The sequence below is a fragment of the Sceloporus undulatus genome, chromosome 3 (assembly GCF_019175285.1).
Source record: "Sceloporus undulatus isolate JIND9_A2432 ecotype Alabama chromosome 3, SceUnd_v1.1, whole genome shotgun sequence".
Classification (NCBI taxonomy): domain Eukaryota; kingdom Metazoa; phylum Chordata; class Lepidosauria; order Squamata; family Phrynosomatidae; genus Sceloporus; species Sceloporus undulatus.
In genome coordinates, this window is record NC_056524.1 from 143,047,051 (window position 1) to 143,063,348 (window position 16,298).

The 16,298-nt window shown below is 39.6% G+C and overlaps 1 protein-coding gene across 1 annotated transcript in view; it reads right to left on the bottom strand.

The window, feature by feature from the left end:
• FAM53A (family with sequence similarity 53 member A) overlaps nucleotides 1-16,298 on the bottom strand; it is a 38,918-nt gene that overhangs the window by 9,497 nt on the left and 13,123 nt on the right. Inside the window, 6 exon segments of the mRNA XM_042459148.1 lie at nucleotides 2,094-2,231; nucleotides 2,234-2,272; nucleotides 2,274-2,893; nucleotides 5,240-5,294; nucleotides 6,683-6,906; nucleotides 13,120-13,313. Coding sequence (XP_042315082.1) covers nucleotides 2,094-2,231; nucleotides 2,234-2,272; nucleotides 2,274-2,893; nucleotides 5,240-5,294; nucleotides 6,683-6,760 — 930 coding nt within the window. The 5' untranslated portion in view covers nucleotides 6,761-6,906; nucleotides 13,120-13,313.

The following is a 16,298-nucleotide window of genomic DNA, read 5'->3' on the forward strand; positions in this document are numbered from 1 at the left end:
CCCCATTTTAGTGGCCCTCCTTTGCACACGCTCCAGTTTCTCAACATCCTCTTTGAATTGTGGTGCCCAGAACTGGACACAATATTCCGGGTGAGGCTTGACCAAAGCAGAATAGTGTGGCACTATTACTTCCCTTGATCTAGACACTGTACGTCTATTGATGCAGCCTAGAATCACACTGGACTTTTTAGCTAACATCACAGTATTGACTCATATTCAACTTGTGGTTTACTAGGACTCCTAGATCCTTTTCACATGTAGTCCAGTTAAACGGTGTCCCCCGTCTTGTATCTGTGTGTTTTATTTTTTCACCTTAAGTATAGTACAACTGGCCCTTGTTATTTATTGGTGTTTGGTTCCAGGACCACCTATGGATATCAAAATCCATGGATGCTCAAATTCCATTAAAACCAATGACATAGTGAAATGATGTCCCTTATATAAAATAGCAAAATCAAGGTTTGCTATTTGGAATTTATATCTTTTTGGAATATTTTCAAGTCGTGGATGCTTGAATCCATGGATAAAAAATCCATGGATATGGAGGATTGACTGTACTCACATTTCTCCTTGTTGAAAAGCATTTTGTTAGTTCTGGGCCAGCTTTCTAAACTATTAATCATTTTGAATTTTGATCCTCTCCCCCAGGGATATCAGCTACTTCTTCTAATTTGGTGCCATCTGCAAATCTGATAAGAATTGCTGCTGAAAGAATCACCAAGCAGCTTTTGTGCCTGGCCTGTGAACAGAGGAATGCAATCTCCTGTGGTCTGGAAGCTGCACATGCCCTCTCCCCATATATAGGAAGCCTGCACATCCACATGCCCTCAATTAAACTAATATCATCATCATCATCATCATCATCATCATCATCATCATCATTCCCATTCCTGGTGTCACCCAATGCAGGGTGGGGCCTGCTGGGAAGGCAGGAGGGGACCGCTTGGCCCTTCTCACCCCACGGGAGGAGAGCCCAACTGGGTGTCTCCCCTCTTCATCATCACCATTATTATTAGCAGCAGCAATAGGAGGAAGAGCTGCTGCCCCCTCCCAACACATCTAAACTATATGGGAGGCAACTCTGTCAGATTTTTGGAATGCTCTGGCTTTTATAGGCCCAGGAAGTGCCTTTCTAAATAAATAAATAAATAAATAAATAAATAAATAGTTTCATTTGGAAAAAGACCTTACAGGCCAAAAACAGCTTGAAAGGGGCAAACAACTTGGTAGATCTGTCCCCCAAGCTCCTAGAGGATATAAGAGCAGTTTTTAAATAAACAAGGAGGGGGAGGTACTGAAGGATACAAGAACTGCACTGGAGCTGCTGAGAGGAGACATGAAGCCACAGGCAACGTTCTGCTCTCCCTCCCTCTAGAGTGGTATTACAAAAAGTACAGATCTATTACGTGGGAGCTAACATTGTGCTTGCTGCAGCTACAACACATTACTTTCAGCAGTGGACAGCAAGAGATTTTTGTGTGGGGGGAGGGGTCCGGTGTAGGAAGGTGTTCCAGTTGTCCTGGCAATTAAGCCCCCCAAGAGTCCCAGCAGTTGCTCAAGTATGCTCTATGCTGATGCCAAAGACAAGTCATCCAGCATAATGCAACTAATGGGTTTATATTTTTCTCTGTACTTTTCAGAGAAACCACCTTTAGGGTATTCACTGAAGATGTTTAGATACCAAGAAACAATTTTTAATTAGAGCAGAAGCTATAGCAAAGCCTTTATTTCTGCAATGTCCCCAGTCAACCTCTTTAAGGATTTTGTTCTCTAGAGTTCCATTCTATGCTTGGAAAGATAATTCCAAGATCTTTTCCACAACTAAAGAAAACAGACTTCGTTTTTCAGAACATTATCTGTCACAAAAACCAACTGAAATCTTAAGAAAAAATGTGCATTTTCCCATCTATGTTCTGTGCTCTAAAATCACTTAAATCTCATTCTCAAAGACAAAAAGCAGTTCACAGATTGTAAGAAGGTGCTGGATTCACAAAGGAACTATCAACTAATACACCCAGGAAGACTGTGTGAATCGTTTGTATGGGGTAATGTCTAATATTATAATGCACACATACAGAGACAAATAATCTCACCCGAGTCATTTTTAAAAAGTCTAATGAAGGGCGATTCCATTGGACATCCTCATCTCGTCTACGCTTCAGCCGGATTTTCCTTTCATTCAGGACACAAGGCTGTGAGCGACATCTCAACAAGCCCTGACTCCAACTAAGCTCTGATGTGGAGGTGGGAGTGCTATTGGCTGAAGACAAGCTGCTTCCAATTTCAATAATATGTTCCTGTGATAGGGAAAGGCGACGTCTTGGGTTGAAGTCATAAGAGCTTCCAGAATTCCAATGAAAACTTGAACTTGACCTTCCTTCACTATTGTCTACAAAACCACTACTTGCAGAAGAAGGTCTGGGCACTGGTGAAGTGCTGAGGCTGGTGATTTGGAATACATTTCTTATGGACTGTCCACTGTGGGGCAAGCTGGTGCTTGAGGATTGCTTTAAGGTTGTGCTTCCATGGCTATTGTATCGTTGCAAAGTACTACTGCCTCCACTGTTGCATCGTCTCTTAGACACAGGAGTCCAGATCTTTGAACTACCAGGTTTCCATGGTGATCGGCACCAAACCAACTCATTTGGCTCAGAGAGTGACCTACAGTGTCGTTTGGTAGGTGGTGTCAGTGGCTGTCTGGAGTTCTCATTAAGACTTAGTTCACTTATTGATCCTGAAACCAGAGTCTGACCTGAAGAGTCATGTCGCTGATCTGAAACCACACTGGATGCACTTGAACTAAATGGACACGATGACAGAGAACAAACTGAATTCTTAGTTTGTTCAGTTCTGATCTGAGAATCCTCATGTGAAGATTTCCAAGGGCCCTCTTCTGTAGAGTGGAAATAAAAAAGATTTCCAGAAAATCATTAGCATTAAAAACATTATGCCATATAATGGGGAGAGGAAGGAATATCAAGGAGACTCTTCTACTTCTAATGTCTCTTCTTGAAACAATGCTGTTAACGTTCTATAGGGTTGTTTCTAAAAACACATTAACATAGTTCATGAGGTGTAAACCCAGTTTTAGAGCAGTGCTTTTCAGGTTATCTGCAGAGGAACAGAACTTTTTTCCACATATGCCACTGACCAGTATCGTATTTGTTTCCACTGACATCTGTTCTTTTTTTTCCTTCCAAATTCTTCATGTAGCAGAGCCAATGACTTGCAAATCAGCACCAGTCCACAGATCATCACTTTGAGTAGCACTGTTCTAGAACACATCATTTGGTTTTTCTACTCCTTCTATGTTAGGAACTACTACACTCTGCCTATTATAGTGCAAAATCTCAGCATGCAGATTGGAAGTTGGACAAATTTGGGTGGTGAGAGGTGTACTGGCACTTAATACCAAGGGACTACACCTTGCTCCTACAACACTATTGCCAATTTCTTATGAAAAGTGATACAAAAAGGGAACTGTCACATTCCTTTGAAAACAAGCTGCACAGTGAGTTTGTGTCTAGTTTTAAAACAGAAGTATACTTCCAAGAGACTTCCAAGAGCACAGTTCTTTTTAAAAGAAACCATGCACTTCCCATGTGCCTTGCTTAAATGGGAAAATATCCTTTCTTCCCCTCCACACAGCCCCATCAAAATTAAGTGGTACAGCAAAAAATCTGGCACACATGTACATTCCATTGACCATAAAGATCAACTTTAATTGGGACTAAGACCTTGATTTTGATCCAAATAATATATAAAATTATACTTGGAGATACTAAGCATATTAACAGATTCAAATAAGACAAAAAATAAATTCGCAGGATAAATTAAATATGAAAACACTGCTTATTATACTCACAATAGCTGCACTTCTCAATAACATTTTTTAAAAGTCAGAATTCAGAAATGAAACTATGTCATTAGCTTAAATAAATGTAAGAATATGTATGTGTTGTATTTCTCTGGTTCCCTCCTTGAGAAGTTTCAAAAGAGTCAATAACAATACATGAACTCGGTAGCATATGTCCGTGTGTTCATATCATGTATTCTTTAGGAAGCTCTTTGGAGATCCTGTGAAAAGTCCATGTGAATCCATTCTTGATCAGGCCACTACACTAATGAGTCACATTAACATAACTTCTGGCACAGCATTTGTTGCTAGATACTCATGACTTTTTGGGTTCTAGGAGTGCCAGAGGTGGATAAAACTAGAGAGCCCCCAAAAAGATGCCTGTTATATACCGTATATATTCAACTATAAGTCAACCTCATGTATAAGTCAAGGGTAGGTTTGGGGGCCAAAATTATGGATTTTGATATGACCCATGAATAAGTCCTGGGTAAAAGTTAGAGGCATGTAACAAAAGATGTAAAGGATGATGCAAAGGAAAATGATGCCAAAGAACGTAGAACATTCTGGCAGGCATAAGTGTTTGTGCTCATCCTAAAGGCTGGATGGATGAGAGATCAGAGGAGATCCATGCTTCTTTTTGGTGCTTCCAGGATGGAGTAAGCTCTTGCCTTTTACCACTCTGTTAAGAGAAAGGGGATGCCTCCACACACACACACACACACACACACACACACACACACATATGAGTTAAAGTACAGTACTTACATTGACCCATGGATAAGTTGACCCAGGTTTTTTGGGGTCAATTTTTTGACTAAAATTTCTAGACTTATACATGAGTATATACAGTATTTGATCTTATGCGCCAAGGTCTGCAGCTTGCAATGTCTAGCAACACATAGCATGTTAGTATGCTAGGGATGTTAACATTATCAAGAAAATTTGAAACCTCATAGGAAGTATTTTAATGCCATGTTTCATATGATTTTAGATATACTTCATTTTAAAATTCCTATTTTAAGGAATGCTAATGCTGATGTCAAATTAGTTATTTTTCCTAATACGCATTTACATTATGGTGGCAATTTACAAATACTGTTTCCATTAATGAATGTTCTGTGCTATCCAACTAATGCTTCTCATGAAAGAAGCCCAAAAAGTCTCTTTTAAGCAGAGTCCTCTGAGTGGGAGAAAATATGACAACTATATCTACATCACAATATGCAATATAACTTTTAATGTTTATATATATATATATCCTATTTCTATAATGATTTCAAATTAGGCAAAGATATGTAACAGTTTCTGAAACTAGCCTCTCCCCTTTAGCTTCATGATATTTACAATACTGAACACAACTGCAAAAATTTTAGAACTTACCACTAACTTCAAAGGGGAACAAACTATGGCTTTGGTTCTGCTTATCAGCTGAGTACTGCAATAAGAAAAACATTAACACCATACAAGTCTCCATCTTGTGTTACATATGAATGGTTATCAGTCCTGTATTTCTGGCCAACAAATACGGCATCAGCTCTCAAAGAGCTTCGTTTGAAATATGTAATGCTAGATTGCTTCAGCCCACTTGGGTATTTTATACAATACACACTTTAAATAAGTTGTGATTAGACAGGTTAGATTTTGAGATATATGTTGTACCTTTTAGAGTTTTTTTCAGTAGAAACAGGCAGATGTCTGTTAAAGTATTGATATATTTTGGACGTACCAAGTCCAAATATACTATATCCTAAAAGGTGTAAAAAGCTAAAATGGCACATTTTCAATAAGAATGAAAGACCACAACATACTATAAGGAATCAACTGCTGGAAATTAATTAGAAGATACATAAACACGGAACATATCACCATAGTAAAAATATACTTCATATCCTGGAATGCATCCCCTATACTGAATTCCACATGGCTACCACTGACAATGAAATGTGCAGTTTAAGGGGTGAGGAAATGGGCCCACTTACACATATTTTTCCCCTATAATTTAGTACCCCTATGATTCTGTTAACATAATGCTGCATTCAATGTAACAGACACTTCAAATTTGATAGCTAAACCATTATTGGCATGTCTGGATAAGTTTGCTTTGCTGAAAGGGTTTGTTCAAGAATAACAAGATTTCTTAGCAGCATAGGCTATTTATTACATTACAAAAGACAATGAACTTAATATTGGTGAATACAGGATCTCCAGCTCCACTGAACGGCACACAACCAATCTATTGATCTAGCCTCTACATTTTTTACTTTCCAACCCACACCAATGACTTCTCATGAATAAGTATCACTTATGTCCCAAAGACAAATTTAATAATCATTTGTCCTAGCAACTGCAGCAAATCCACAATCATGTGTCATCATAATCAACTGCAATACACTTTGGCATTTGAAATTTCATCTGCTATCACAAATATCACTGCTATCACAAATACTTCCCATTAGCCACCATCGTTTATTTATATTCATAACCTTTGCATGATATACATTTTATCATTAACTATTAAATATTATAAACCACCTTTAGTCCTGGATTTGGAAAAAGGCAGATGAGAAGGAGGAAGAGACTTCATAGCCTAAGTCTATACGTATTTATTTAGAAGGCAGTTCTACTAAGTTCAGTAGAGTGTACTCTTTAAGTAAAAAGATTCAAAAAATACAGATCAGCTCGATACCTGTTTGGGTGTAAGGATGGAAAGACCTTGTTAAAAAGAATATAGCTGCCCCTTTTACTTACATTTTCTTGTTAATATTCACATTCTTACAATTATATAGTGCAGTATAGTGAATGCATACATAGGTGTATTCTTACCAGATTAATACTGAATGTTGTACATGTCAAGTCATCCAAATTCTGGTTTTGCAGTTTTTCTGTTATTAGTGTTACCATGGTATTCAGAAGCCTCTTGATGTTTACAGTTTCAAGTAGTGGAAACACAAGGCCTTATTTCTGTATTTCTTCATTTGCGTGCATCACAGGATGAAATCTTGTAGCTAAATAGTTTTCCATCAGCTCCTCAATGCAAGTCTAGGTTTCTGTCAAAAACAATAACAAAAAACTCAAACACTTTTGTAAACATTTACATGCAAATTTCTGCTCTTACACCAGATATTCACCTTTCAAAAAGGAAGGCAATTCCCTCTGATCTGCATGCCATAATGCTCTTTATTCTTTTTTAGTACAATCCAAATCAAGAATATTAATTCCACAAGAACTCCCGAACATTAACACATTTAATAGCCACTATATTGTAAATCGCCTTCTATAGCTAATTATCTCTGTTGATGCCATAACAATATGAGTTATTGTAGTAATGTGGGATGAAAAATTTACCACTACTGTAGTTTCCCAAAGAAAAATATTCTGTTTCATGTATACTTATATCTACCAATATCATTCTATTAACCTGAAGCAAACTCTTATTTAAGAACAATATAAAAGTAACATCAAACAATGATTTATGAGAAACAATGCAAAGCACTCATTATGACAATTAACTACTCAAAAAGACACCATACCCCAATATAATGACAGTTTTGAGAGCCAGTAATTTAATATTATTTTAACTTTTTATAGTAAAATAGAACATCATCCTATATTATAATTTATCTCATGTGATACTTCAGTTGTTAAAACTTGCACCATTGAACATTTATCATTCTGAACTGGTCCACCCAGTGTTTCTTTTCTCCCTTTTAACTTTCTGGCCAGCTGCTAGAAAAAGATAGTGGATACAAAGATTATTCATCCTTTCCTCCTTCCACCCTTAATTTTTAAAAGCTGTCTTATACTAATAAATGTAGCTGATATATGAGCACAAAATGTGTCTGACAATGTAAAACTTGTTCCAGCCTCCTCCTTTCTTGCCTCTCTAAACTCTTCTCAAGTAGGTTGGGCTGGTCATGAGATTCTTCAGAACTACTCAAGAGTATGTCCAGCCTGCCATACCCAACCTGGAGGTTACAAGACTAACAGGTGCTTCTTCTAGAAAGGTGTGTCAGTGTGTTATTTCATTACATAATAACATAGATATGACCAACACAGCTTTAGTACACCCAGCCAAGCTTCTGATGATTCATATTACAGGCATACCTCAGTTAACAAAGCCTAAGGCAGCAGGTTGACCAGATTTCCTCCTTTTCCCAGGCATGTCTTACATTTCACCCTTCTGTTCGGAGATCTGGGAGGAGCTCCAAAAATGTCCTCCATTTTGAAGATGACCAAGAATCCCACTGATTAATACCGTTTACTATTCCCCTTTAACAAATGTGACTGTACTTAGCAGCCTGTCTTTGCTACAAATAATGGGATAGGATTGATCCTTCTAAAATTATTTTCTCCTAGAAGCAGTAGCAGACAAGACTTGTTCCCAGAGATCAGGGTACAATTTTTCTCAGAGGGAAAAAGCAAAGAAGCCCATTGAGTAACACCATGTTTGCTGTTCCCCTTCAAGAAATGTGTCTACAGTCTGCCTATAACTTTCCCGGACACCTAACACCACTCCAGTTCCTTCCATTCTGAATATGATTTTAAACCTTCTACCCACATTTCTGTGGATGATAGGTTTGAAGTACATTATGTGACCAGATAGGCTTACGGTTCCTTCTTTTGAACAAACAGGTCAGCACTACACAGAAATGTAAGTGAATATACATTTTTAGAATGTAGAGAGATCTTACAGCACCTTTGAGACTTAACTGAAAGAAAGAACTTGGCACTATGAGCTTTCATAGACTTAGGGCTGCCTCCTCAGATGCATTACTTGTTTTTGGAAGTATATTTATATTTACCCAGTCTTTCAAGCTTAGCCTTTGTATCCATGAAACACTTGACTAAAATAGTGATAGAGGGGCTGAACTAGAACTGAGTGGATCATGGCAACATCTTCAGTCAGCCATGGAAGTGATTTGGGTGACTTTCAGCCAGTCACTACCTTTACAGCCTGACTTACCTGGCAGGGTTGCTTGGAACATAACAGTTAAAGAAGAGAGAACTACATACTCTGCCTGCACCTCCTTGGAGGAAAGACGGAATACAAATGTAATAAAGGGATAAACAAAATTAAATCTAAGGTGAAACAATATGAAGTCATTCTAAATTGGAACGTTGGTAATTCTACACCATTCAGTGGTATAAAAACATCATTATTTACTGACCTCACAGTTCAAATTAAACAGGGTGTTAGTACCATAAGACATATTACTTGATTTGAGCCAGGTTTCTACCCTAGAATATGCCATGGCTCCTCTCTAAACCTAAGGGCCAGCATTCTGTTAGTTCCACTGAAAACTTAACTACACTGGTGGACAAAAAGATATAAAGAAATTCTATAGCACCTTTGAGACTAAGAAAGAAAAATATTTCTTTTACTTTTGTGGAGTCCAATCAACTTCATGAGATTAGAGTCTGTGAAAACTTACCGGTATGCTAGAAATTTCTTTTTCTGAGCCTCAAGTGCTACAAGATTCCTGTATACTGAAACAGACTGACACAGCTGTGTCTTCAAATACTACTATAATGGTGATTAGAAAGGTGGCTGTGGCAAAAAGAAAAAGGCAGCAGGTTCACCAGTGATGAGGAAAGGGAGAAAAGGTTGGTGGGGGAGGCTGAAGGAAAGAGATAGTATTTCCATGCCACCTGTTTGCCAATTGCCTACCCTCCTGTGGGCTCAGAGCTAAAGCACTGTACAGGGAATTGCATATACCAGTGTTTCTCGGCTTATTTTATGTGGTGGACCAGTAGTTATTTTTATACACTGTGCCAGATATTGCACCATATTTCTGACAATTGGATACAACTGCTTTTTCGTTCCTGGAAATTCACCAGGGAGTAGCAGCCAATGGCTTGGGGACCAGCACCAGTCCAAGGACCATCACTTTGAACACATAGACCCCATCCACCAAAGCTAGGCATTTGAAAAAACAGATGACGCAGAGCCAGCTGTAGCCATTGCCTCCTTCTGTGAACACTGAGAAAACTGCACACATAATGAATCTTTATGTGTGTGGTGTGCACCAACAGTATTCCAAACACATAGGCAAGGAGAGAGCGCATCTGAGCATCTGCAAAGGAATCACAGCCAGGCTAAACACACTTGGATGTACACTGATGGTACTATATAAATAAATGAAATAATGTTTGGAATTGCAGCTTAGATGCCCAAGAGCTTTGGAAGGAAGGAAGTCTTGATGTGTGTGTGTGTGTGTGTGTTTAAAAATGTCCTGTTCTGCTTTGCTTTATGAATTAAGTTAGAGAATGCTTAGGCTACAATTGGAGTTAGGCTCCGAAAACCACCTCTACAAGACAAAAAACTAAAAAAAACATTCTGTTCCAGCTGCTTGCATTTTTTCCTCCCATTTTCTGGCCATCCAGACAAAAGTATTCCAGGGCTTCCATCACTTAACGTGAAGGGCTATTTTGTGATTATTGTAGGCAACTACATACACACTAAAACACTGGCATAATGAGCACAAGTCAGAAGCCACTGCAGCATCAAATTAAAATACTGCTACATTGAATGTAATCTCTAGAAGCATCACTAACTGCTTGAATAATTACATCCTATTTAGCAAGAACAAACTTTCTATATATTAGTTGCTTAACTAAAATACTGAAAGCAAAGACTCCATATACAGGGTTGGATCAATACTTGGCCATACATAGGCCAAATAAAATCATGGGAGTCAAGTTAGAGTCAATAGAAATTACAGGATGATTAGTTCTGACCAGAAGTTATAAGGAAAGAGCTGTGACAGATCCTTTTTCCCAGGTTGGCTTCACAGTTCCAAGCTTTGGAATCCTGCCACTCATCCTGCCCTTGTTCCCCCTCTTAATCCTTTCCTAAATTGGGTACATGGGCTTCAGGGCGACCTCTTATATGTGGACCTATGGTTGTGTTGCTTTCTGGCTTATTATGGTAGGAATGGCCTAACCTCTTGTCAGGCTTGGCAAAAAAAGCCAAAGACATTTATAAAAATGCTAATAACAAGTCTGGGTTTACTGAAGCTCAGTAGGACAATATCTGAACTTTGGAATATCTTGTACTATTATGTTCACCCAAACCAGAGCCAGTTCTCCCTTCTAACTGGCTATCCTGTTTCTTTTCCAAAGGTGCGTTGGGTGAGGACTTGGGAAAAAGCCTTGTCTGTGGTTGTTCCCTGACTGTGGAGGAGGAAAAATGGGAGGTGTCTCAAGAAACCAGGAGGGGTGATTAAGAACTTTCAACCAAGCTAAGTTTTAAAAGGCACATGTGTAAGAAATGGGAAAAGGGGGAAATCACCAATGAGGAATTCTAACAGATAGCTAGCATGTGTAGTGGGGGAAGTCAGAAAAGCTAAAGTACCGACCGAGCTCAAGCTTTTCTATAGAGGGTAAGCCAATAAACAGGGCTTTTCTGGGTATGTCCATAGCAAAGGGAAGAAGAAAGAAATGGCAGGGCCATGTGAGGAGAAGATGGTGAAATACTAACAGGAAGCAGAGAAAAGGCAGAACTACTCAATACCTACTTTATCTCAGTTCTCCTCACAAAGAAAAGGGCACTCAAACTGAGGAACATGGAGCAAATGATGCAGTAGGGGAATACAGCACAGAATGAGGGAGAAAGGATCATCAGGTTAATCTTCAAGTCTGCAGGGTCAGATGAAATACATCCAAGGCTATTAAAAGAACTGGCAGAAATAATCTCAAAGCCCAGCAGTCTGGAGGAGGGCAAACGTTGTCCCCATCTTCAAAAAGGGGAACAAAGAGGATCCCAAGAATTATCGCCCAGTATTCTGACATCAATGCTAGGAAAGATTCTAGAGCAGATAATTAACAGAAAGTCTGTGAACATTTAAAAGGGAATGCCATAATCACAAAAAGTCAACAAGGGTTTCTAAGAAACATGTCATGCTAGACTATTCTTATCTCCTTTTGTGATAAAGTTACCAGCTTAGTAGATGGAGAGAATGCTGTGGAAATAGCATATATTGATTTCAGTAAGGCCTTCGACAAGGTCCCCCATAATATTCTTGAGAAGCTAGTAAAATGTGGGCAAGACAATGCCACTATTAAGGTGGATTTGTAATTGATTGACTGGCTGAACCCAAAGGGTGCTCAGCAATGGCTCCTCTTCATCTTGAAGAGAAGTGACCAGAGGTGTACCACAGGGTTCTCTCCTGTGCCCAGTGCTATTCAACATATTTAGCAATGATTTGGATGAAAGACTACAGGGCATGCTTATAGAATTTGCAGATGACACCAAATCAGGAGGAGTAGCTAATACACCAGAGGAGAGGATCAACATTCAAAATGACCTGAATAGATTAGAAAGCTGGGCCAAAACTAACAAAATGAATTTCAACACGGTGAAATGTAAGGGAGAAAAAAATGAAATGCAGAGATATAGGATGGGAGACACCTGGCTTAACAACACAACATGTGAAAAGGACCTAGGAGTCTTAGTAGACCACAAGTTGAACAGGAATCGATAGTAAGATGCGGCAGCAAAAAATCCAATGTTTTCAAGGCTGCATCAATGGAAGTATAGTGTCCAGCCTGAGGGAAGTAACATTACCATTCTATTCTGCTTTGGTCAGGCCTCATCTGGAATACTGCGTCCAACTCTGTGCACCACAATTTAAAAAGAATGTTGGCAATCTCGAGCGTGCCCAAAGGAGAGCAACCAAAACGGTGAAAAGTCTGGAAGCTATGTCCTATGAGGAGCAACTTAAGAGAGCTGGGTATGTTTAGCCTGGAGAATAGAAGCTTAAGAGGTGATATGATAGCCTGGTTTAAATATTTGAAAGTATGTCAAGTTGAGGATGGAACAAGCTTATTCTTTGTTGTTTCAGAGCAGGACACAGAACAATGGATGCAATCAATAGGAAAAGAGATGCCACCTCAACGTTAGGAAGAATGTCCTGGCAGTAAGAACTGTTCAACAGTGGAACACACTTTCAGTATGGCTGTCTCTCTTTCTTTGGAGATTTTTAAACAGTAGCTGTCAGAGGTGCTTTGATTGTGTTTTCCTCCATGGCAGGGGGTTGGACTGGATGACCCTAGAGGTATCTTCTAGCTCTATGATTTTATTATTCTAACTAAGTGGATATTAGCACCATACAACAGAGTAAGCTATATCCAACACTGACACACAATAGAGTTAAAAACCCAAAAACAACAGATGGTGAACTTAGATGTGTGAAATGTGTTTGCAAGGACCACTGCTACACTTAGGAGACATGCTACAGAGCATGTCTCAAAATACTAACCCTTCATTGGGGAACAGTTTCCTCAGCCAGGACTGATTTGTTTCTGTAGTAGAAAATCATCCCGTGATGCCTCTTCAGCAATTGCTGGCCAACTCAGACAGACAGGTAGTGCGTTGAGCCACTTTCCTCTCACAGAACCTTGCCAATTGGAACCTCTGATTCTGGAATCAGGTACAGTATCACCTGCTGCAATCCTGAAAATCACAATGCATACCACATTTTATACCACTAGTTCTTTTATATGTGTGTGAAATGTGTTTGCAAGCACCACTGCTACACTAAGGAGCCATGCTACAGAGCATGTCTCAAAATACTAATCCTTCATTGGGGAACAGTTTCTCAGCCAGGACTGATTTGTTTCTGTAGTAGCAAATTATCCTGTAGTGCTACTAATGATAGATCTTCCCACAAATAAATAAAACAGCTATTAGTTGGCCCATTTTCTAATTTAAAAGAGTTCAGAATTTCCCCTACTTTTCAAACAGTAGTGGTAATATGAGAGGGACTAAATATCTTGAAGGCACAAGATCCTGCATGACCTTGGAAGCTAAGCAGGGCCAACTAATTAGTATGTGGATGGGAAACTGCCAAGTATCAGGTGCTGTAGGCTATGGGCCCAAACAGACAGGCCAAAATAAAGCTGCTTCGAGTCACTTTAGAGGTACGCTGTTTAAATGATGCATGCGTCTTAAGAGTCCAGAAGCCATACCAAAGCCACTCCAGTTCTAAAGGCTGGAGCATAGTTTTATTGCAGCTTCTGGCCTCATAAGATGTGTGTGTCATTTAAACAGCATACCTTCAAAGTGACCTGAAGCAGCTTTATTTTGGCCTGTCTGTTTGGGCCCTATATTTCAGAGGAAGAAACTGGCAAAACCACCTCTGGGTACTCCTTACCTAAGAAAACCATATGAAATTGACTTGAAGGCACACGCACGGACACACACAGTGTGTTTTGTGTGAAAGTTTATTTTCCATTTGCTGTTATAAATAAAACTACATTTGGACCTTGTATTCTGGAGTTCTGCTTCTTGGAACTGATACACTCATCCCTCCACATTTGCTGGGGTTAGGGGCACAGGACCCTTGTGAATGTGTAAAAACTGCAAATAACAAAAACACTGTTTTGACCTGGGAGAACAACTCTCTAGGAATCTCTAGCTCCTCCAGGGCAACTTTGCAGTCAACATCTGCCAGACATTGACCACAGAACTGCACTGGAGGAGCTACCAAAAATACCTAGTGTCTAATTCTCTCTAGGAATCTCTAGGTCCTTCAGTGCAACGTTTGGTTAAAGCAGACCACAGAGTTGCGCTGGAGGACATAGAGATTCCTAGCGAGAACATACTAATCAAATCCGTGATGAAAAATTCATAGCTGCAAATGTGGAAGGACGAGTATATACACAGGCTTATAGCAGCCCAACGCCCACTCAGCAGCTTCTCTTGGCCAATAAAATTCTCCCTATTAAATATTGGTTGTGGGTGTCCTCTGGGACCCTGGCATTTTGGGTACCATACAACTCCTCCTTCTGAAGCTTACTCCTGATTGGCAAATTTAAAGTTTCTGCAAATATATTCATACAAATATTCATTCACACATACCCTTCTTTTAAAGGCAAGTTTATTTATTTCCCTTTAATTTCTACACAGGGTATGTCCTATTGCAAAGCCTACATTTCAAACTATCAATAAGATTAAATTGCATCAGCTTCCCACTGTGGTTGACACCATTAACAAATAAAGATCAGAGGGGCTAATAAAGAGAAACACCACTTCCATGTTCCAAATCAATCAGTGTTTCTCTTTCTAGACCACTAATAGAGTTAGCCAACTCCCTTGCACATGACCTCAAAAATGAAACCAGTGAGATGGGGGGGGGGGAGTGACAGGACGTTACAAAATGGCTGCACTGCAGTTATCTTGCTATCGTGCTTGCACTGAGAGCAAGAACAATATGCTAGCAATATATCATGCACAATGGACAAGGATGCAACAGCTTCCAGCAAAACATTGTAAGAAGCCCAACTGTGAGACAATGTCATTACAGGATTGTGGAGCAGCATCCAATTTACAACTGTTCAGCCTTAAATGACCTTCTATTCCTCTCTGCAGCAGCCAGCCTGTACTGGCTAGCAGACGTGCCCACTTTTATTTTTGGCCAATGTATTTGGCCATCTGACTCAAAAAGACCCATTCAGATTCCTCCCTAACTTTGCCTTCCTCTCTGGAACCTCCCCCCCAAACCGGTCCACTAACTTTGCCAACCTTTCAAGAAGAAACTGGGGGAAAAGAATGCTCTTCTCTCCATTCTTTAGTGGTACAGTTCACAGATATAGTCATGTTAGTCTGTAGAATCAGTACACAGAGAGATCTTGTAGCCTCTTTAAGATCGAATGAAAGAAAGAAGTTGGCAGCAGGAGCTTTGCTAGGCTTCAGTCTACTTCCTCAGATGCAGTTGGATATAATAACAATAATGATAACAATAATAATGTAGCTCAGATGCTTTCTGAGGAAATAGACTTTAATCTAGGAAAGCTCATGCTGCCAACTTTAGCCTCATGAATTTAAACATCTTATTAGCTGCTCTTTTGCATTTTACAGAAATATATTTTCAGGGGTTATTTCTGTAAAATGCAATAACTCTTGCACATAAATGCTCAGTAAATTGCTTGTTTACATGTCTATGTGGCTAATGAGCCTTACACATACACTTCCTTCTCCTTTTGAAACAACCTTCTTTCCCTGGGGAGCCTCTCCTTCTGACATAGTGGTGACTGCTACAAGTAGACAAAGTGCAAGGGAACAGACTGGGGTTGCATCCTCACTGCAGAAAACATAGAATCAAAGAGTTGGAAGAGACCACAAGGACCGTCCAGTCCAACCCCGTTCTGCCATGCAGGAACTCTCAATCAAAGCATCCCCAACAGATGGCCACCCGGCCTCTGCTTAAAGACCTCCAAGATAGGAGACTCCACTACACTCTGAGGAAGGAGTGTGTTCCACTGTTGGACAGCCCTTACTGTCAGGAAGTTAATCCTAATGTTGAGGTGGAATCTCTTTTCCTGTAGCTTGCATCCATTGTGTCCTAGTCTCTGGAGCAGCAGAAAACAAGCTTCCTCAATATGACCTCCCTTCAAATATTTAAACAAGGCTATCATATCACCTCTTAACCTTCATTTT